This window comes from Poecilia reticulata, chromosome 16 (assembly GCF_904066995.2).
Source record: "Poecilia reticulata chromosome 16, P_reticulata-male-v2, whole genome shotgun sequence".
Lineage (NCBI taxonomy): Eukaryota > Metazoa > Chordata > Actinopteri > Cyprinodontiformes > Poeciliidae > Poecilia > Poecilia reticulata.
Window position 1 is genome coordinate 11,085,510 of NC_088845.1, and position 19,902 is coordinate 11,105,411.

Below are 19,902 nucleotides of genomic sequence, written 5' to 3' on the forward strand. Positions count from 1 at the left end.
TTGTGTTTTTTGTTTTTGCATTCATTTTTAGTTGGAAATCTAACAATGTTCAATCTTGTAACTTAATCCAATCACCATCTCAAATTGGATGTATTTTTTTTTCCAGTTTTTTTTTTTTAACCAATATTATATCTTTGATCATTTACACATCATGTAAAAACAAATGTCAGAAAATGTTCAAAAATTAAAAAGGATACATTTTTAATAAAAAATTTTTATTTGGATCTTAAACAGTGAGATTCATTGAATTTGTACGTCAAATTTTGTATTTGTTTACCACTAGAGGGAGTCGTCGAACCACTAAAGATTGTTGTGCAACAATTTAAAAGCCCTTATCAAGATATTTAAGACACATAACGAAGAAACATATTACTAAATCATTTTTTATATGAAACATATTCATAGTAGGTTTTATATAGCCTATTTGTGTGTGTGTGTGTTGGCACTTGGTAAAGCTTTTCCACTGACGATGTACTATTTACCCTTCTGTTATCTTCCAGAAATAAGAGGGAAATAAGGGTCCCGTTTTTTTTTCTTTTGCTTTGAAGGGGCGTGGCCTCTTAACAATCAAGGCTTTGACTGCACAGGTGATCTCCTCACCGGGCGCAGCTCGAGTTCTCAGGAACGCTCGCGCAAGTCAGTCTGAGGCCAGGACGGTTTTTTTTTTCCCCCCATGTTGGATTTTACAGAAACATAAATAAGTTTTCTCTACTTTGTTGATGAGCTCATAGATTCTTCCGTTTACCTGAGATGACGTGGTTGAAAGGGATTCAGAAATTGAGGCCAGTGCTTGTGTCTGTTTTGTTAATCCTAACATCTCAAGGTGAGCCTCGGTGGTTTTCAGTTTTTACAAGAGAAATATTACTGTATACGCTGTTTTTTTTTTTTTTTTTTTTTTTTTTTTTTTTTTTTTTTTTTATACGAAGGGTTTGTTTAAAAAAAAAGCAATATAAAAAAAAAACTTGCAGGACTTTTTATTGAGTTTAGAGACTGAAAAAATGTTTAATTTTGAACTCATCTCTCATCCTGCCAGGTGCTCACTGCCTGGTCGTGTCTCCTGTTGGTCCCACCCTGGTGAATGCTTTAGCTGGCACCAACGTGAGTCTGGCTGTGTCCTACAGTGGTGCCTCTGATCCAGTGGTTGCTTGGTTTAAGGGACTTCTGCCTATGGGGACATGGACTATAAATTCCAATATACCTCCAGACATAGCCAATGACAGCTGGAGTGTGCTTAAAATTGAAAGGGATGGATCTCTTACCTTTAAAGATGTGCCACTGCGCTTTAGTGGAAGTTATACTGTTGTACTAACAAAGTCTGGACATGGACAAGCTTCAGTGACATTCACTCTGAATATTTATGGTGAGTTAAGGGAATGTGGGAGATGTTGTGCATTAAATTTACAGCTGATCTAACTACACATGTATTATTTAGTGGAACCTTTCACATTAGTCATATAAAGGTTTATAAAGTCAACTATTCTGAAGTTTGCAGAGCTTCAAAAGGTTTCATAGGCCATCATCAGTGGGCAGTGGCTCTTAAAGTGCTGACTCCATCTACAGTTGTGCCTCTCCCTACAATCAAATCTGTGACTCTTCTTTGTGCATGCTTCTTCAATTTTTTTTTTCATCCTACTTTATTTTCCAGTAATATTGATATAACTCTCTGTGAAAAGCAACCTTTTGAGCTGTGGAGGTTCCGCCATCTTTTCCCCAGTGTTGGTATTTATTTAAATGTTTTCACGCTATATTTATAATTTCACTTTTTCTTTGGTGGTGGTTAGTGCATTAGGTTGTTTACTAATTTGGGTGCACACATTTAGTAAACGCCTTTATGTTTATTTAAGCTCATTAACTATTTTGTTTTGCTGAGTTTGAAGGACTGGCTGGCAGAAGATGATTGGTTGAAAGGCAAACCAGGAAGTGGAGCAGTCCATCAGGCTGCTGGAAGCAGGGGACTTGATGTTAAAGAATCTGCCTCTCTCTGCTAATAGCATAATTGCTAAAACCTTTTTGGTATTAGGTTATTTTGTTTTTATAGTTTTGTTAAAGTCAAAATGTTTTAGTTTAAATTAGTTATTTATGTTTATGTATTGTTTGTCTTTGTCTCTTCTCCCACCCCTCCTCGTTTGTGTAGGCTAGCCTTTGTGTATATATTCCCCTGTGTGTTCATTGTGAGGTCAGTTTTTGGTTTGTTATCCTGAGTTATGTTTGTCTTGGTTGATTTCTTTTGGGCCCATTTTGCTATATTTTTTAGATTTGTTGTTGAAAACCTTTAAAGATTTTTTTTGGAAAAAATAAATAGAAGATATTTTTTTATATATGCCTTTGTCCTTGTGCCTTACTGGTCGGACCATAACATGAGCGTTATTCAATGATTGAGAATCTGAATTTGTGGTTTAATTAATACTCAAAATGGAAGGAGATGAATGCTTGAAATGTGTAATGAAGCTATCCCACATGAACAACGTTTTGATGTATCTTATTGAGATGCACCTGTAAATAGACAAGAGTTCTGATAATATGAATCCAGTTTGCAAAGTTGATTTGATCTGTAACAATTTTGTTTGCAGAAATTATCCAGAATGTGACTCTGATCACAGAGCCTGACTTTGCCCAAGAGGGAGCTGAGCAGTTCACATTACAATATAGCATGCTTCAAGGTGTTGTTGAGCAAGAAATATGGCGCTTCAACGGAAGAGACCTGAAAAACAGCACACACTATTTGATAGAGGGAGCCAGCCTTGTAATCTTTGGACCTAACCGGACAGACAAGGGATCATACTCTGTGACATTGATGAACCCCTTCAGCAGCGTGACCATACATAAGAATGTGACTGTTCTATGTAAGATGAATCCTCTACTGCTCTGAATGTTTCTTAAAGGCTGCATGCGCATCCTTCTATGTTTTGTTTAAATTTGTTTTGTTGTAGACGGGCCGGATGAGCCCATTGTGGAGCCACTGCCAATTCAACCTTTCTACAAAGCAGGGGACTCTCTGATTTTGTCCTGCAGAGCTGAAGGATTCCCACTGTCAATTCCTCAGTGGATCTTTGGGGGTCAAATTCTTCCGGATTTTCACCAAGGAGTCCTAAATCTGACAAACGTGCAGACCAGTCAAGGAGGCTCTTACATATGCTCTGTGCTCAATGAGCTGACTAAGGAGAAGCGCGAGACAAATGTGACTTTAAAGGTCTACGGTATGTCAAAAGCACTTCTAATTTTATGTTTAATTGTTTAAATTGGATCACTTGGCATTGGCTTGAAGTATCTGAACATAGAGATATGAAGTGTGTACACAAAAATGTACCCCTATTCTCTAAGACTTGTAATCATTTAGGTATTTTTCTCTGGTAACAGACTTGCCGCTGGGTAATCCAACATGCTCTGTGGTGTCTGTGAACAATGCTGACCTGCAGTATCAGTGCAAGTGGGCAGGAGGAACGCCAGAGGCCCAGTTGTCTTTCCCAGCACTAAGTAATACAAGCAGCAGAGCTGGAACCTTCAGTCTCACTGTTGCTTCTTCCGCTAACCTCAATGACAAAACTATCACTTGCTTAGCAGAGCATCCAATTGAACAAACCACCTGCAACATTACCGCAAGTAATATTTTATTGTTAGGTCTTATTGAATTTATATGAACACCCGTCTTTCAATCAAAACTGTGCTTTGGCCTCAAGGACAACCCTTACCGAGATTCCGTTTGCTCCACAGAAAGTCCCAGAAATTTTCTTCCCTCTGTGGAAACCTCCGTTGACTCGGATGGAAAAATTGCAGTAACCATCCGCTGTGTCAGTGAGGCGTCCCCTCAGGCTGTGGTTTCATGGTCCCAGGGAAATGAGTCTGTCGTCACCGGGTCGACGTACCAGATCAGCAGCGACGCCACACAGCTGAAGATTCGCAGTTACAACATCAGCACTTTCCTGCTTGCGCCAAACTACACCTGTACATGTCGCAATCCACTGGGCAGTCAGAGAAAACTGTTTCAGCTGCAAGGTACAGCAGAATACATACTAACCCTCTGTCTATCCCTAAAGCAGTGGTGGCTAGACTACGGTCTGGTTTTTCATAACGTGAAAAAGGAGGACCGCAGCTGATGCACATGGACATTTTATTTACTTTTTTAGATATAGATTTTTTAAAATTTTTTTTTAACAAATTAAAACTTTTTTGATACAGAAAATGTTCTTATCAAACCTCTTTGGATCTATAATGACTTGCATATCACCTTGACATTTTTGTGTTTTTTGTTGTTTTTTGTTTTTATGTAAAGCACTTTGAACAGCTTTGCTGCTGAGATGTTCCATGCAGATGTGTTCCACAAAAACCTTGAAATATGTTTATTGGACATCAGAAACTAATTTTACTATTTTTAAATTTAATTCTGATGTTGTTTTATGTTGCAATAATAACTGGCAGGCCTATAAGCAGTCCAAAATGACCTGTAAACTTTTCATAGCTATGAATCGATCTGAGATTTTTTAAATTGCACTTTACATTTTGAGGTGAGCTATTTGCTTTATTAGCTTTGGCCAATTTTAACATTTAAAGACACTTAGAGAAAACACAGGCAAGTAGGTGCAGCTAAAGAGACCCAACGTAACAGTAGCAGAAAAAGATCAAAATTGTTAGCATTAAATCCAACTTCCTGGAGTTGATTTGAGGCAGTTTTTAAAAATTCCCACACAAGATGCTTTTTATTTCATGAGCTTACAAACGGCCAATACTTATGTTGACATGCAAAGGTTTGAGGGATTCTCTTCCATGTACCTTCTTTTTGCTCTATGACTTGCATTTCTAGGGCAAAACCTCACAATGGGCTCTTAGTTGGGAGCTAAGTAATGCCTGAGAGTGCTCTCTCCCTTTAAACAAAGCTCCCCAGTCTTTACATGCCATCAACTCCCCTTCTCTCTGTCTGTCCAAAATCTCTCTCCAGGACCGACTATCTCAGATTCCAGTTTGTTCCCTAATCAAGATGGAACCATCATCACGCTGACCTGGGAGGTCCCACCTACATCCTTGGTTACAGGTAAAGCAGAAATGACTGAAGGAAAGAAACTGATCTCACAGAAAGATCTCTTTGGAAAATGTGACTTTCCACCGTTCCTGTTCTTTGTTTGTTTACCTAAGCAGAAGTGTTCTTGGAAAAATGCTGACTAAATGTTGAATATAGAAACTTCTCACAAAATATAGGGGTGTAAACACTGAACGACGTGTGAAGCTTTCACCTGAGCAAGACTGTATTTTTGGGAAAACATTTAAGAACAGAACGTCAAGGAAAAGCATGTCGGTTTGTTTACATTGTTAAAATTATCAACTAATTTAGCCAATTAAAAAAAAAAAAGCAATCATTGAAATATGGAGTTGAACAAAATGTAACTTTTTGTCTTCTCTAAGGTTTTGACATCCAAATGAAAGGACCCGATCTTCTGAGCCACGGTGGTGATTATTCTGTTCCTAAGAGAAGTTCAAAAGAATACCGCATCATTCAGCAGAAACCTGGGTATGCTAGGAGTACAGATGTCTTTTTGCTTGATCCTGACATGACATACAGGTTTCGAATCATTCCCAAAGCTCGGCTAACAGATGGAGAGCCATCAGAGGTTCACAGAATTGGCCCAGGTACGGCAATCTGTTTTGTCAAATAATTCAGATTGGTTTGTATCATGTCAACTGCTGACGGCTGCCTGACTTGCTGACTTCAGGTGATGGTTTGAGTGGGTCTGCCATTGCCGGCATTGCAGCTGGAATCCCATGCAGCATTCTTGCCCTGGTCCTACTAATTGGCCTTATTTTCCTAATTTTCTACCACCACAAGAAAAAAAGTAAGTAAAGTTATGAAACATTCACATTTTTGTATCAATATTCTTGTGCTAAATTTTACTTCCAAATGCAATCTGGTTACAAGGTTCGTACTTCAATAAGTCACAAAAATGGGATTTTCAGCCTCCCACTCCTCCAGTTGAACCACCTTATTTGTTTGTATATAGCAAACTGGGGTGATGAATAATTTTGTTCACATCAGGAACTATGTCTCGCAATATAATTTACAGAAAGTGCATTGATTAATTTTTAGAGTACAACTAAATATAAATCTTTGCATGCAATTCTCTGGGAGGATTAGAGTTGTTGATGTCTTAATTATGTTTGAAAGATATTAATCGTTTTGCTTGTTTTTGTTTGTGTAGGCAATAAGACACGCTATCCAGTCTCCAGAGCAGTTGAGAAGGTTTGATTCATTTATAACATGCCTACATAAACATGTGAATCAACAGATTAGCAAATATTCATGTATGCTAACACTTGGTGGGCTGTAAAATGGGTGGCACACCAAACTTAGATTGTTTTCCTGAAAGTTTATCAATTTTCAGTATTCCAGATATTTGTTAATTCAGGCTATAGGGCCTTTTAAACATTTGTTGTTCTTTTTATTTGCTCTAGTAAACATGGACGTCCCGAACTGACAATTCTTTAACGGTGTATGTAGATGGTACCAAGTAAAGATTTTCCTCACTATCCATTCGCAATTCTTCCTTTAGATATAACCTAATGGGAAAAGGGGGAACTAACCCTCCACTGCTTTACAAATGCAGAGCACATACACTAAATCCAGATAACTTGAAATGGTGTTATTGATTTTAGTCATTTTAAATGACTGTTTTGAATTCAATGAGGCTGCAGCTTTATGGAAATAGTTTAGCCACCCTACGATAATTTTATCTAACGTTGTTGGATCTCCCATCTGTTCCCAGAGATAAATATATCTCAGAAGTTTCCATCATCTCTGCTTTCTAGGTGAAAACCATCCAGCCTAAGACGGTTTCACACAACATTTTGAACAGAGGGCTTAGGCCTCCTCCTGATTACAACAGTTTGCACCAGGTAGTTTTTCTAATACAAAGGAAGCACATTTTGAAAATTACTAATCCTATTCAAATAAACTTTTTTTTCTATTGTATTCTTTATTCCAGACTCCGTCTGAAAGATCTGCGACTCTACCCATGTTTGTCCCACCTGCCCCAGTCAGAGTTGCAACGACAGTTTAAATGAGTAAATTGATGTGTATATTTTTGCAAAACTGACCTCTTATATAAACAAATGCAAATCCAGGGTATTGTTTTTCCAAGTGTTTGAAATTGCATTTAAAGGTAAACAGAAAATCTGATATTTTATTAATTTGTAAGTTTTTGTGCTGAAGTTGAATAATCTGTTAATCTTTGCATAAAGTATATCAATCAGGAAATTCATCTTGCTTGCTGAAACATACATTGCTGCTGGTGTTCATACATTTGTGCAGCAGATGGTGCTGTGGAGTAATGAATGACATGAATTTGTCTGAATGTCCAGTTAAACAGAACTGATGATACCTTCAATAAACACAAAGTGGTGATACTTGCCTTCATCAATGTGCTTTATATTTATTTTTTCTTGTTGAAAGGTCTTAAAATCTAAAACATACAATATCTATCGGGCATCGTTTTAGAAACCAATGACCATTAACTCTCAGTCAGTAAAATTGGTTAAATTATATAAACTAAATTCAGTTTTGGGTAAATAAGGCGAGTTAATCTCAAATCTGACCAAATGGATTAGTTGTTCCCGTAGCATGCAGAAGAATGTTTTCCAAACATTTTTCTGCATGTTTAAAAGTTGGCTCTTTTGAAAAATAAAGACATATTACAAAGAGCAGCGTTGGCAGGGGAGGAACAGCTATGCAGAACCAGACCTAAGAGAAGGTGACATTTTCTTTAGACCGTTGAGTGTGAGAGAATACAAGAGAAACGTGTACAGAAAAGCAAAAATATTTTATCACTACCAGTTTAGGAGCTTTAGTTAGTCTATCATGAGACACAAATAAGGTCAACTGCATCTTAAAATATAAATATAACTTGCTATTATATGAGACAAGTTGACAGACATGTTGCTCACTTCCTGTGGAAGCTAATATTGGGTGGGTCTCACTGTCAGAGATGGGCAAGAGAAAAGTGACTGCCCTCTTTTTCCCAGAAGAGAGTCATGTTTACGAATTTGACTTTATTCTTTTCTAATCATTCATGATCAATACTAGAAGCTATATATCCCCACCTGTCATGCTTCTGGTGCAACATCCTTACCTGCTAAATATAAAACTGTTCTGTCAGATCAGAGCTGAAATCCTGCACTGGGCCTTTATTTTTTTTTCACTAAAACTGCCAGAAAAACTTCTACCTTTATAGTTTTTTGCTAAATGGTCACTGGGTTGTATTTTTACGTACAACTCCACATGACATTTCTGCTGACAGTAAAGATGGATGAATAGTCCATAATTATTCTGCCTTCTTACTGTCAGTGCACGACATATGCAACATCATTATAAAGTGTCAACACATTTTAACACATTTCGCATGCAGTGTGTAATTTTATCAGCGAGTTGGTCATGCGTCTGTTGTAAGCGTGTATGTGTCTCTGTGACCACACCCCAGCTACACTAAAAGAAACTGTGCACTTCAGCATATTCCATTGACCACAGCAGTACTGCAAGCATTTGCACATCCACAGTTCCAGAATGACTGATAGAACAACAGACAAGGACTGTAGAGCAGTGGCCTCGTATCCCAGAGCCTCCCCCGTATCCACACCATCACCCCTCCCCGCCCCTCGGTCCCTCACCCCTCTCCCCAAAAGACTCCCATGTTGTTCAATGTGAATGTGTCACGTGGCTTGTGGCCCACCAGCTCAAGTGCATTTGTTCTGTGCTGATTGTTTTAAGGGATTTTGCCTCCATCAACAGAAAGTTGGGGTGATAACCTTTTGGAATTCAGCCTACAGCTTCCTCTTTGACGATTTGCTCACTCCTGGTTTGCACTCTCTCCCTGAGGAAGGGCTGATACTTAAGAGGGTTCATATATCCTGAGGAATTCAGGTAGGTTGATGTGGAGTGGTCTTCCTTTTTGCAATGGCTGACTCCACTCAAGCCAACAGGCCTATGCCTTACCTGTGGGCCCTAAAGGCCTTCAGAAGCTTTTAAGAGTTTAGCTGGAAGTCTTTGCATCTCCTCTGTCAGTTTTGTATAATGTGTTCTTGGTTCTTGGTTTTCCTCGTGAAAAAATGCAGCACATGCATAGATAAGTCTATAATGAAAATATATATGTGTATCTAAATATTATGAAATGATGTCAACTCGGTGTGGAGCTTTGTGTGGTGTTGGAGATGAAACTCAAAAGTCAGCCTCATGTCTTTCCACTTCTGTTACATCTCAAGTAAAGACATGAATGTAGAGAATCGAGACTAAAGTCAGGACAACCAAGACCAGAATTAAAGTCCAAGTTCTAAACTTTGCTTCTGCTCTGCCTTTGGTTTTGGTTTTACCCATGAATAAAACAACTGATTTGCAGAACTGGGACAAAGCTGTTTTGGAACTGACACGTTTTTTCAAGCCTCGAGTCAAATACCAAATAAAAGCATAAATTCCCAAGTTGAGTCCACTGTCAAGGCATGCAAATCCAGGGTTATGTTCCGAGTCCTACACTTAGTTTTTTTATTCTTAAACAAGTAAGTTAGCAAAATTTCAAATGTGACGACAATCTAACAAAATTGACCAAAAATGGATCATTATGCTTTTCTTGCACAAAATTATCTGGCTTATGCATTTGAGTAACTTTCTTAAAATGTCATTTCTTTTTTGGTTTTTGATCAGCAACTGTTAACATTTGCTACGTTTCATTGTATTTAAAATTTTTTTCTTTGTCAAGTCTGAATAACGCTAAATCTTGTACCTCAAGTTAAAGTATAATTTTATCCAAGTTTTAGGGCACAAACTATGAGGACATTTTTTTTTTTTTTACTATTTATAGGTTGTTGGTGTTTCAAACAACTTACTTAATGTCTATAATATTACTTCCTGGCCCCCATAATTTATTTTTAATCAAGAACTTAGCCGGAAAGCTGACGTATATTAAATATTATTCCCTTAAACTGTAAAAACAGAACATTTTTCAACACATGAAATATTTTCTTGTTTGCACGTTCACCAATAGAAGAGAAGTAATCGCATAATTACTTCTCTTCTGTTGGCAGAGACTTCCCAGGAGTTCTGCACCAGAATTTCTCACGAAGTACGAAACGTAATGACCAGAATAAACTTGTTCTGAATATGCATGAGTTCTTAGAATCTTACATTTTGATCATGCTGTTCTGTGTTTAATAAAAAAAGGGAAATAACCCTTATGTGTTGGTTAATAGGGAACTCCAAAACTGATACAAGGTTTTGCTAGTAGCAGTGGTAACATAGACTGCTACCTATTTTGTGTGCCACTTTGTCTTCTTTTTACTGGTTGCCCAAAATGCTGTCTTGGAGAAAATTTACGTGTTTTAAAGGCTTTTGAATTTGACATTTCACAGCCAGATCAAAAATGACAGAGATACCACTCAAGAATTACAATATTTCAAGCACAACGGTGGGTTTTAATAATTTAAAACAGGATGTCAAACCTAAAACACTTGGTTTCATATCCGGTGCATAATTTTAGCTTTCAGAAGTCCCATTTCACTTCAAAAAGAACAATTGTGGTGTGTCAATTTTGTGAAATCCAGTGACACATGACCTTGCCTCTCTCCTAGTTGCCATTGCAAACCAACTGATGACTAACAAAGCTAATAGTTAATTCAGGAAATATATAAACAGCCTTTGTTTAAAATAACATACTTTGTTAAGTCTGAGATATCGCCTGGGTTCCACTTAAACGATTTTCATATTCAAGTGAAATGATGAGTCACTGTACTAAGGTTCGAATCAACTTCCAAGTCTTATGATTTTATCAACGACCCAAGTATAAGGTCTTTAGATAAGCGACTTGCATCCGACTTGAGTTTATACATTTGCTAGGTTCACTTTTACCAATAACTTCCATACTTTTGCTCTTTTTGCAGTGGACAAAGCCTTTGCTGGCACCTTAGAGTCACTCATGATGTACAGCTTCATGGGAGGGGGCCTGTTTTGTGCCATTGTGGGAAACATCTTGCTGGTGGTCTCGACAGCAACAGACTACTGGATGCAGTACCGCCTGTCGGGCAGCTTTGCCCATCAGGGCCTGTGGAGGTACTGCATGTCTGGCAAATGCTACATGCAGACTGACAGCATTGGTGAGTTGGACGTTCTAAACGCATTCCCTGAAACGCTTATACCCAATGCCCTTTCTTTTAACGTGTGGTGCAATAATTTCCCAACTGTCTTAAAATAAAAATAAAATTCTTCAAGTTGTAAGAAAAATGGAACCTCAGAAGTGCAATGAGTAAGGACAGCCACATCCTTATCCAGCCTATGTGACTTCTGCTTTCCTGTTGACATGTTGTTTAACAAGCAGCTTCGATGAGTCACGTCACTAAGCTGTGCTTCGTCTGAATGTTATCCGTTTTCCATGCTATGAACTCAATTCCAGAAAGAACATTTTTGAGGTTAAAAATCTAAAACATTTGCATAATGAGCATTAGAATCTCTCTTTTTTTAATAATTGTTTATTAGTTTGCACATTACATTAAAACAACAAATGGTAAAACTGCAAGAAATTTTCATTTAAACCACAACTGCTTTCATGACCCAGATTGTGAAAATACATATTCTCTTCTCAGAGATAAACATTTAAAAGGTCTTGATTTTGACAAAAAAAAAAAAAATCCCCAAGAGAGAAAGTCTAACTTTTCAAATATTGAAAAGTTGACGGTTTGAAATACAAACTTGTTTTGTTTACTAATTTGTTACCAGCAAACCAGAAAATTCACAAAACTAATAATTAGGAACACTGTTTCCACACAAAAACACATCGCAGACATTCATCAGTAATTAATTGAGCACACTCTATTTCAAAACTAGGATCAATTGAAATGTAGATGTGTTTGAAATGAAATCATTTTTGTAAAGTTCTTTGAGACGACCTTTGTTGTGAATTTACTCTATGCACATAAACTGAGTTGAATCAATTTTAGATTTAGCTACACTTAAAGATCTTACAAGAATAGGATTCATTAAAAAGAATCACAGGGACTGGAAATAAAACAATTTATTTAAACTGCATTTGCTGCCTAGTCAAACTAAGTGATTTCCTTTTTGTGCATAGATTGCATGGACTCATTCTTAAGCCTGTCCTCTCCTGCTTAGCTTACTGGAATGCCACTCGAGCTTTCATGATCCTGTCCGCCATGACCTGCTTTGCTGGCATCATCGCAGGAATCCTCTCCTTTGCTCACTTCTCTGCTTTTGAGAGGTTCAACCGCTCATTTGCTGCAGGCATCATGTTCTTTGTTTCAAGTAAGTCATAGTTACTACAACAAAAATGCAAACCCCATCATTTTTTTTTTTTTTGTTTGTTTGTTGCTACATTTATCGAAGGATAGAATGGAAATCAGAACATTGGCATCTGTTTATCTTATAGTTGCCAGGTAACAGTCAAATGAAGAGACTGTTAATTTTAAGGATAGACATCTTATGATGAATCTTTGTCTTCACAATAGCTCTCTTTGTCCTGCTTGCAATGGCCATTTACACGGGAGTGACGGTGAACTTCCTGGGCAAGCGTTTTGGTGACTGGCGTTTCTCTTGGTCCTACATACTTGGCTGGGTGGCTCTGCTCATGACCTTCTTTGCAGGTTGGTTAACACTTTCAAGATGCAAATATTTGTTGAAATATTGTGTTTTACTGGTGATAAGATTTCACATTAAGCATGTAAATAACTTCCGCACCATGTCTGTCAAGCAAGATGGGAATGATGAGGAGTCAGAAATAACAAAATCCAATAAAAAAAAAAAAGCTAAACCAATCTAAGCCAAAACAAGAGAAAAGAAAACATTCACAACAGAGCAACGACTGTTGCCCCCTGCTATGCCCGTTGTTTAAAGGGCTCAAGTGGAGACGGATATAGATTGAGAATACTGTGCCCGGGTGTTTCCAACACACAACTGTTGCCCCCGTCTCTTTTGTTTTGTCCTTATGGAAGTGAACTCTTTTAAAAATGAAAGTAACAACTCAAACCAAATGACATCAAACCCAGAATGCCCAGCGTCTCTTACTAAGAACTATGAAGGTCTGCCTCCAGATCACTTCCATCTCACCTGAATGTTAAATCAAAGGACATTTCTGCACATACTGTTTCACTCTTGTTGTACATGGTTTTTTTTCTCTTATCTTTACATCCATGTTGTGAAAAGTGCCGAGTGTGGTTAATAATTCTGTCTTTACAACTCATGTTTGCTTTACAGGTATATTCTACATGTGTGCCTACAGAATGCATGAGTGCAGAAGAGTGGCAGGCCCACGTTGAAACAAGCAGGAAATGACACTTCAAAGCAAAATGCAGCCAAGGAAACCCCCAATGATGTCATTAGAAAACCTTTTGAGGACAAATAAAATCAGGATGTTTGCAGATATCAGAAATATGTTGTTTTGTCAGAAACAAGTCAACAACACCTTAAGGTGGAATACACAATAAAACCTGAGCATGCAGATAAATGCAAACACCTAATCTGTTCTTTAGCCAACACTGGTAACATTTTGCTTTACACTTTATTAAATTGCTCTCTTATGTAAAGAACACAAGATTAAGAAAAATGATCTTGAACTCCTGCCAGTGGAATATTGAAGACATGTGCTAAGAAGCCCACTAGACTCTTCATTTAGGACACTGACCCAATAAAAAACCCAATAAACAAAATCATAAAGTTGGGTTATAGCTGCAACTAAGATTTTGTATTTGGAAAATATATCTAAGACTTCCAAGGTTGTCTCTTCAGATACTGGGCCTAGGATGTCTGGAGGTTTCATTTGGATCAAACATCTTTAAAATCTAAATATATTTTTAGATTTTCAATGTTCATTCCTTATCTAAGACCTATACTAGAACTTCTGTGAGGTGGATGTGCGAGACTTTTGCCATAAATATCTCCGTATTTATAAAAAAGCTTAATTCAGATTGAAATGAATTGCTCTGCCTACTGTATTAAAATTAGTTCACATTTCATTTTCTGTGCCTGACATTCAAGTAAATTAAAATGTGAGTAAACATATTTTATGTAAATTAGCAGGGTCCAAATGTGAGTAGCTGGAGATGGACAGTACATGTAAATGTGCTTTCCATGGTTTATATATTATTAATTACATTTCAGAAGTATGATTTAGTGAAAGAAAAAAACTGTTATTTTAAGATTTGATCTCACAAAGATTTTGTTTGAAAGCAATATGACGTCAAGCTTCATAGGCAGTATCCAACATCTACACTGTATTTCTGTATGAATTACATTGTGCTGGTCCAATGATTTTACTAATGCAAAACAGGACAACATATATGTCTTTTTCTAGGTAACATTCAAATTAGGTGACCTTTAGTTTAAAGCAAATGACTGTCATCGTTCATCACTTTGCCTCCAAAGCAGTATGAGAGCTTGCAGATTAATAATTAAATAAATAATCTTACAACCACCAATTACTCAGGAATAAGTCATTGCAGCAGTTATAAAAGAGTAAAGTACTTTCTTCATTCTCATAGGATATATAAAAACCGTCACATGCAGATGGTCGTTGTTTAAAAGGATTTATTTAAAAAGCAACGCATTAATGTTAACAACAAACAAGCCACCTAGCATATATGAAAATACACATTTCTAATTTTGTCTTCGTATATATTTCCTGACAGGTTAATCCTTATAGTTAGCTTTTATTGTTTTACAAGTACTATCTTCATGTGTACTTAGAAGAAGCTGCTGGTACGTGGTAGCAAACCGGAAACGTGTCAAAGCTGAGGAAGCTATCATTGACTTCAAGCCTGTCAACTTCCTGGTGACTAATAAAATGTCAAATACGTCATGTGGGATGGAACGCATGTTGATCATGAATTAGTACCCTAAATTTGTCCCTTGTCTCCATTTACTCCAGTGCTTTCTGAAAATTGATTTTTTGCTTGTGAAGTGAAAGACAGAGGAGGAAAAATAGAATATAATTGGATCAATACAGGTATTCAACGTGCTGAGCAGCAAAGTGTAGTATCTCCACACTGGGCTTTGACACTGGAAGTAACCCAACAAAAAAGAGAAGTTGAACGGTCCAACACAAATGAGGAACACAGCAAGAGTTCCTAAAGCCATGCCAATAGCCTTCTTCTTCTGCATCCAGGGTATCCTGGGACGGCTGTACAGAATCAAAATTAAGTGTAGGTAGCAGAAAGTAGTAATTAAAAGAGGCAGAAGGCAGAACAGAAAGAAAAACTCCAAACGCAGGGGTAGAAGGACCTCCAGCTGCTTCTCTGTGAAGTTTTCATAGCACATAGAGGAGTCAGAGCTGGACAAGGAGGGGTGATGTTGGATGATGAATGTGATGCTGCAGTGTCCCATTGAGATCAGCCAAATAGCAGCACTGATGACGATCGGATACACAGGTTTCTTGAGGTGTTGGTAGATTACAGGAAATGCTGCTCCGACGTAGCGGACCACAGCGATTGCCATCAGCAGCAAGGAGCTGGTGTGGATTGTGGAGAAAAAGGTAAAGGAGGTGATGGAGCACATGAGGTCTGACAGATTCCACTGCATCCCCGATGCTGCCTCGTGCATCTTGAGAGGAAGGATGATCAAGAAGAGCAGGTCGGACACAGTCAGATTCAGAAGCAGGATGTCTGTTGGGAGAGGACTGTGGTGGATTTTGATGCTGAAAGCATACAGAGCCACCAGATTGGCAGGAAGGCCAATCAGGAAGGAAATTATGTAAACCGTCAGAATAATCTGACTTTTCACCAATAAATTCATCTTGATCCTGAAGGTAGAAAAATAAAAACTGTCAAAATGTATATTGTAGAGACAGTATATAGAAAACATTATTCATAAATTCCAACTTTGCTGCTATAGTGTAATTTCCAAAAACTAAAACAAATGTATTTGTTTTCTTGTAATTTAGTTGCCCTAAAATAAGGAACATATTAATTAGAAATATATTAACATTTCCCAGTTTTATTTAGAAATCGTTGTCAATATCATTGTGTTTCTGTTACTGATAATAAATTAACTTTATGAGAGAAATGGCTCTTCTGTGGCACCAATTTGCCCAAGTCTAAACTGAAAATATTGAATTATAGAAGCAAAAAACAAACAAAAACCCACATTTATTGATTTACAAGATAAAGATATGTACTTGCCTAATGCAGCAGTCAACATCCAACGTTTTTACTGTTTTTGAAAGTAGAAAAAGATGAGAAAATTAGGTGCCTGTTGACTTCAACGACGACTTGGTATTAAATGAACAGGAAACAGCTCTTCACACTAAAGGCTTTAGTGACTCATACCTCTCCTCTCCTCATACCTTAACGCCTTCAGGTTGCTATTTATTTCAATTCAAAACTCTACTACCTGTTTACAGCAGGGTATTTAAACCGAACTTTGGGTTGCTTTTTGTTTGTAGTTTGGACTTTTAGTAGGTACTTGGTCATTTTTTGCTGAGCTTTGGTCTGCTTTTGTCTTCAGATTTGGAGTCTACTGTGCTTTATTTTAATATGTTTGTATGATTTATATCTCTGCTCCCTTTTGTGCTTACTCTGGTTTTACTTAGTTGATGTTTTCCTGTCCCATTTTCCCCCTTGTATTCATTCAATCATTCTCTGTATCCAGCCTCCCTCAGTTGCTTCGATCCACTTTCCTCCAAGCTGCTTCTACTCAGTTTATAAGTCTCTCCTGTTTTCAGTGATCAGGTAAAAATCTGTCTTGATTTTCCTCTGATCCCTCTGGTGTGTGATGCTAGGTTTTGTTTCAGCGCCACAGTTTCTGACTAGGAAGGTCCTGCTTTGACAAACACGGATGTGGTTGTGATTTCCTTTGGCAATAATCCGTAAAGGAGTCTAGCCAATCAGTTTATTTTCTTTCCTGTAGGTTTTTAAACTCTTCTGTTGTTACAAGTTTTTAATTACCGCTGCTTGAGACATGGAATACACAATGTTAAACAAAACAAAAAAGAACTAAAGCTCCTAATTGCAGAAAGCATTTATTAAAGCTGCCTTATGGCTGTATCTGCACTGAAATATGTAAGTTAAATAACGAGAACATAGAATTATCCTGATATTGTCCTTCTAGTCTTTCCGACTGAATCTAGAATATAACATCAGTCCATTGTGATTGCATAAACTTCAGTGAGGGTCATGTAATCACCTTCAGCAGCCTCCATAACAGCTCTCAGTATAACGATGGCCAAATACAGTATGACAGTGAGTTTACTGCACAACTGTTTTAGTCTGTTCTAGTCATGTTTCTCTTTGTTCTACAAGGATTGGACAGCAACAAACGTTTCCTCTTTGAAGGTTGCTTAACACATAAAAAAAAAAAAAAAATTTTATGACATTACATATCACTGGAGGAATTTGTGCAGTTTGCTAAAATTCACAAGACAGTGTGAAATGGTGTGCCATTTTCATTCAGAGAAACGTCCCACATTTGCAGATGTTTTGAGTTGGTATTTATAACTTTATTCCTTAAAATCAATACATTTCTAAAGCTCTTAGGACATTGAAACTAATCACACAGTAATCTAGCTTCAAACCCAACCACATGATAAAATACATATTTTAATTAGTTTATTTTTTTAATCCCTTTCCAAACATGTTACCTTGGTCTTGATCTCTTTACAAATTAAGACAAATTAACTTCTTTTTACTTTGCATATTTTTACTTACACATTAATTCTATACATACATCTATTGAATGCACTGGTGCAGAGTATCTCACCTACTCTAAAGGATTAATTTATGTCAACCATGATAAATTAATCTACCAGAGTAAAGCTGACAGCTTCCTGGTGACTAATAATATTGTCACCAGGAATACTGAAAGTACGTCTTTCAGTTTTCTTCTAAAAGGGTTAACCAAGGTTTTGGGTTAATATACATCTAATAAGAAACAGCACTAGATCATTTCAACACAACTGAGCTGAAAACAACTGAATAAAGAAACTGTAGAGCGAGTGCTACTTTAAAATCAAATAGCAGGATTAGAATTCAGATTCAGCTTGAACATGTGCCCCTTACTTCCATGTTTACATCAACAACACGACGCTTTCTGAAAATGGATTTTTTGCTGGTGCAGTGGAAGATTGAGGAGGAAAAATAAAATATGATGGGATCGATGCAGGTGTTTAATGTGCTGAGCAGCAAAGTGTAGTACCTCCATTCAGGGCTCTTACCCTGGAAGAAACCCAGTAAATGAGAGAAATTGTATGGCAGAACACAAATGAGGAACACAGCAAGAGTCCCCAAGGCCATGCCGACAGCCTTCCTCTTCTGCATCCAGGATATCCTGGGACGGCTGTACAGAATAAAAATCAAGCGCAGGTAGCAGAAAGTGGAAATTATAAGAGGTATAAGGCAGATCACAAAGAAAAACTCCAAACGCACTGGGAGGAGAACCTTCAGCTGCTTCTGTGTAAAATTCTCATAGCAGATAGAAGAGTTTTTGCTGGAGAGAGATGGATGATGCTGGATGATGAAAGTGATGCTGCAGTGTCCCATTGAGATCAACCAAATAGCAGCACTGATGACGATCGGATATACAGGTTTTTGCAATAACTTATAGGTAACAGGAAAGGCCACTCCTACGTAGCGGACCACGGCGACGGCCATCAGCAGTAAGGAGCTGGTGTATATTGTGGAGAAAAAGGTAAAGGAGGTGATGGAGCACACGAAGTTGGGCAGATTCCACTGCATCCCCGATGCTGCCTCGTGCATCTTGAGAGGAAGGATGATCAAGAAGAGCAGGTCGGACACAGTCAGATTCAGAAGCAGGATGTCTGTTGGGAGCGGCTTGCAGTGGATCTTGACACTGAAGGCATAAAAAGCCACCAGATTGGCTGGAAAGCCAATCAGGAAGGAAATGATGTAAAACGTCAGAATAATCTCACTTCTCACCACTGACGCCATTATGGACCTTAAAAAAAAGGAGATAAAAAAATATTTGCATTGTTAGAGTCAATGGCAATGGCCAATTTCATGAATGTATAACAATTATTTTGACTCCTTAAATCAACAACAGATTAAACTGCTGAATTTCTTCATTTTCTTTGATTTTGAACACCATGTCAATTATCTTGTGGCTAAATTTAAAAAAAAAAATGCAGTGCTGTGTTTACAGGCAGAAATCCGCTGTTAAATATTTCCACTGAGTCAGAAAAAGCCTTACATGAGATCTGAAACTCTACTCACGTTTCAAATCTAAGACCAACAAACAGGAGTTTTGCCTTAAATCCAAATTACAGCTAACAATATATATATTCCTGAGAAGAATTTTCTTTGAGAAGAGAAACAAAGCTTTCTTACCTGAGGGCATGTAAAATGCTAACAAATCACAAGTCTTTGGGTACTGACTTCAGCTAAGTATAGCTTTGTTCATGTGCTCTCAGTTTAAAGATGACTTGATATAAAATCATGCAACCCGGAAACCCCTACAATCGTCACACTGAAATATGACAGAGCCTTATTCATCCTATGCTGAGCAATGAGCATTCACCTCCCTGTTAATATTAACTAACATGCAAAATGTCATTTCCTTTAAACTTTGTATATTAAAAAGGGCTTGCTTTCTTTTGAGTGAACATTGAACTAAACAAGAAACGTAGCTTTTCTGAGGCTGAAAGTTGTGCCTCAACATTCAGTTCGTGAGAACCTCAGAGCCTTGGTGACTGTTTTAGAATATTTATACACCCAGAGTGGCAGCAGAATCTTCATTGAGGTTTTCACAGCTGAGTCCTTCTGAAATGGCTCATGCTTGCATTTCCTTTTGGCCAAATATAATCATAGCAGATTATATGCTAAAAAATACCACTTGATATTTTGAACAATGACAGCACTCTAAATATCTACACACTTACATAGTTGTTTGTTTGCAAAAATAACTGTGCTTAAGACAACATAGAT

The 19,902-nt window shown here is 37.5% G+C and overlaps 4 protein-coding genes across 5 annotated transcripts; 2 read left to right on the plus strand and 2 right to left on the minus strand.

The window, feature by feature from the left end:
* The first annotated feature begins 99 nt into the window (after positions 1 to 99).
* Positions 100 to 7,399, plus strand: vsig10l (V-set and immunoglobulin domain containing 10 like). 2 transcript variants are annotated; one of them, XM_081616847.1, is made up of 12 exons: positions 100 to 823; positions 1,034 to 1,360; positions 2,571 to 2,843; positions 2,931 to 3,197; positions 3,358 to 3,600; positions 3,712 to 3,993; positions 4,934 to 5,026; positions 5,395 to 5,619; positions 5,703 to 5,822; positions 6,186 to 6,226; positions 6,793 to 6,879; positions 6,969 to 7,399. In XM_081616847.1, the coding sequence occupies exons 1-12, from the start codon at positions 751 to 753 to the stop codon at positions 7,041 to 7,043; spliced, it is 2,106 nt and encodes a 701-aa protein (XP_081472973.1). In that variant the 5' UTR covers positions 100 to 750; the 3' UTR covers positions 7,044 to 7,399. The 2 variants fall into 2 exon arrangements, with proteins under 2 accessions (XP_081472973.1, XP_081472974.1); XM_081616848.1 differs by lacking the exon at positions 100 to 823 and having other exon boundaries at positions 1,287 to 1,719.
* Positions 7,400 to 8,732: 1,333 nt separating this feature from the next.
* Positions 8,733 to 13,394, plus strand: lim2.5 (lens intrinsic membrane protein 2.5). Its single transcript, XM_008431062.3, has 5 exons — positions 8,733 to 8,899; positions 10,906 to 11,118; positions 12,131 to 12,280; positions 12,484 to 12,618; positions 13,229 to 13,394. Exons 2-5 carry the CDS (start codon positions 10,941 to 10,943, stop codon positions 13,288 to 13,290), a joined length of 525 nt encoding a protein of 174 aa, XP_008429284.1. The 5' UTR covers positions 8,733 to 8,899; positions 10,906 to 10,940; the 3' UTR covers positions 13,291 to 13,394.
* An 89-nt stretch (positions 13,395 to 13,483) lies between these two features.
* LOC145555284 (free fatty acid receptor 2-like) lies at positions 13,484 to 17,282 on the minus strand. Its single transcript, XM_081616849.1, has one exon. The coding sequence runs from the start codon at positions 15,827 to 15,829 to the stop codon at positions 14,858 to 14,860; it is 972 nt and encodes a 323-aa protein (XP_081472975.1). The 5' UTR covers positions 15,830 to 17,282; the 3' UTR covers positions 13,484 to 14,857.
* Positions 17,283 to 17,674: 392 nt separating this feature from the next.
* Positions 17,675 to 18,909, minus strand: LOC103477867 (free fatty acid receptor 2-like). Its single transcript, XM_008431202.3, has one exon. It carries the CDS (start codon positions 18,907 to 18,909, stop codon positions 17,998 to 18,000), a length of 912 nt encoding a protein of 303 aa, XP_008429424.3. The 3' UTR covers positions 17,675 to 17,997.
* Between the last annotated feature and the right edge of the window lie 993 nt (positions 18,910 to 19,902).

What these genes read in the sequence shown, in the direction of transcription:
- LOC103477867 (XM_008431202.3), bottom strand. Translation starts at nt 18,909, where the DNA reads ATGGCGTCAGTGGTGAGAAGTGAGATTATTCTGACGTTTTACATCATT.
- vsig10l (XM_081616847.1), top strand. Translation starts at nt 751, where the DNA reads ATGACGTGGTTGAAAGGGATTCAGAAATTGAGGCCAGTGCTTGTGTCT. An exon ending in TGTGACTTTAAAGGTCTACG is followed by an intron (nt 3,198 to 3,357) that starts GTATGTCAAAAG and finishes CTCTGGTAACAG; the next exon opens with ACTTGCCGCTGGGTAATCCA. An exon ending in CACCTGCAACATTACCGCAA is followed by an intron (nt 3,601 to 3,711) that starts GTAATATTTTAT and finishes TTTGCTCCACAG; the next exon opens with AAAGTCCCAGAAATTTTCTT.
- lim2.5 (XM_008431062.3), top strand. Translation starts at nt 10,941, where the DNA reads ATGATGTACAGCTTCATGGGAGGGGGCCTGTTTTGTGCCATTGTGGGA. An exon ending in CATGCAGACTGACAGCATTG is followed by an intron (nt 11,119 to 12,130) that starts GTGAGTTGGACG and finishes TCTCCTGCTTAG; the next exon opens with CTTACTGGAATGCCACTCGA. An exon ending in CATCATGTTCTTTGTTTCAA is followed by an intron (nt 12,281 to 12,483) that starts GTAAGTCATAGT and finishes TCTTCACAATAG; the next exon opens with CTCTCTTTGTCCTGCTTGCA.
- LOC145555284 (XM_081616849.1), bottom strand. Translation starts at nt 15,829, where the DNA reads ATGTTTTCTATATACTGTCTCTACAATATACATTTTGACAGTTTTTAT.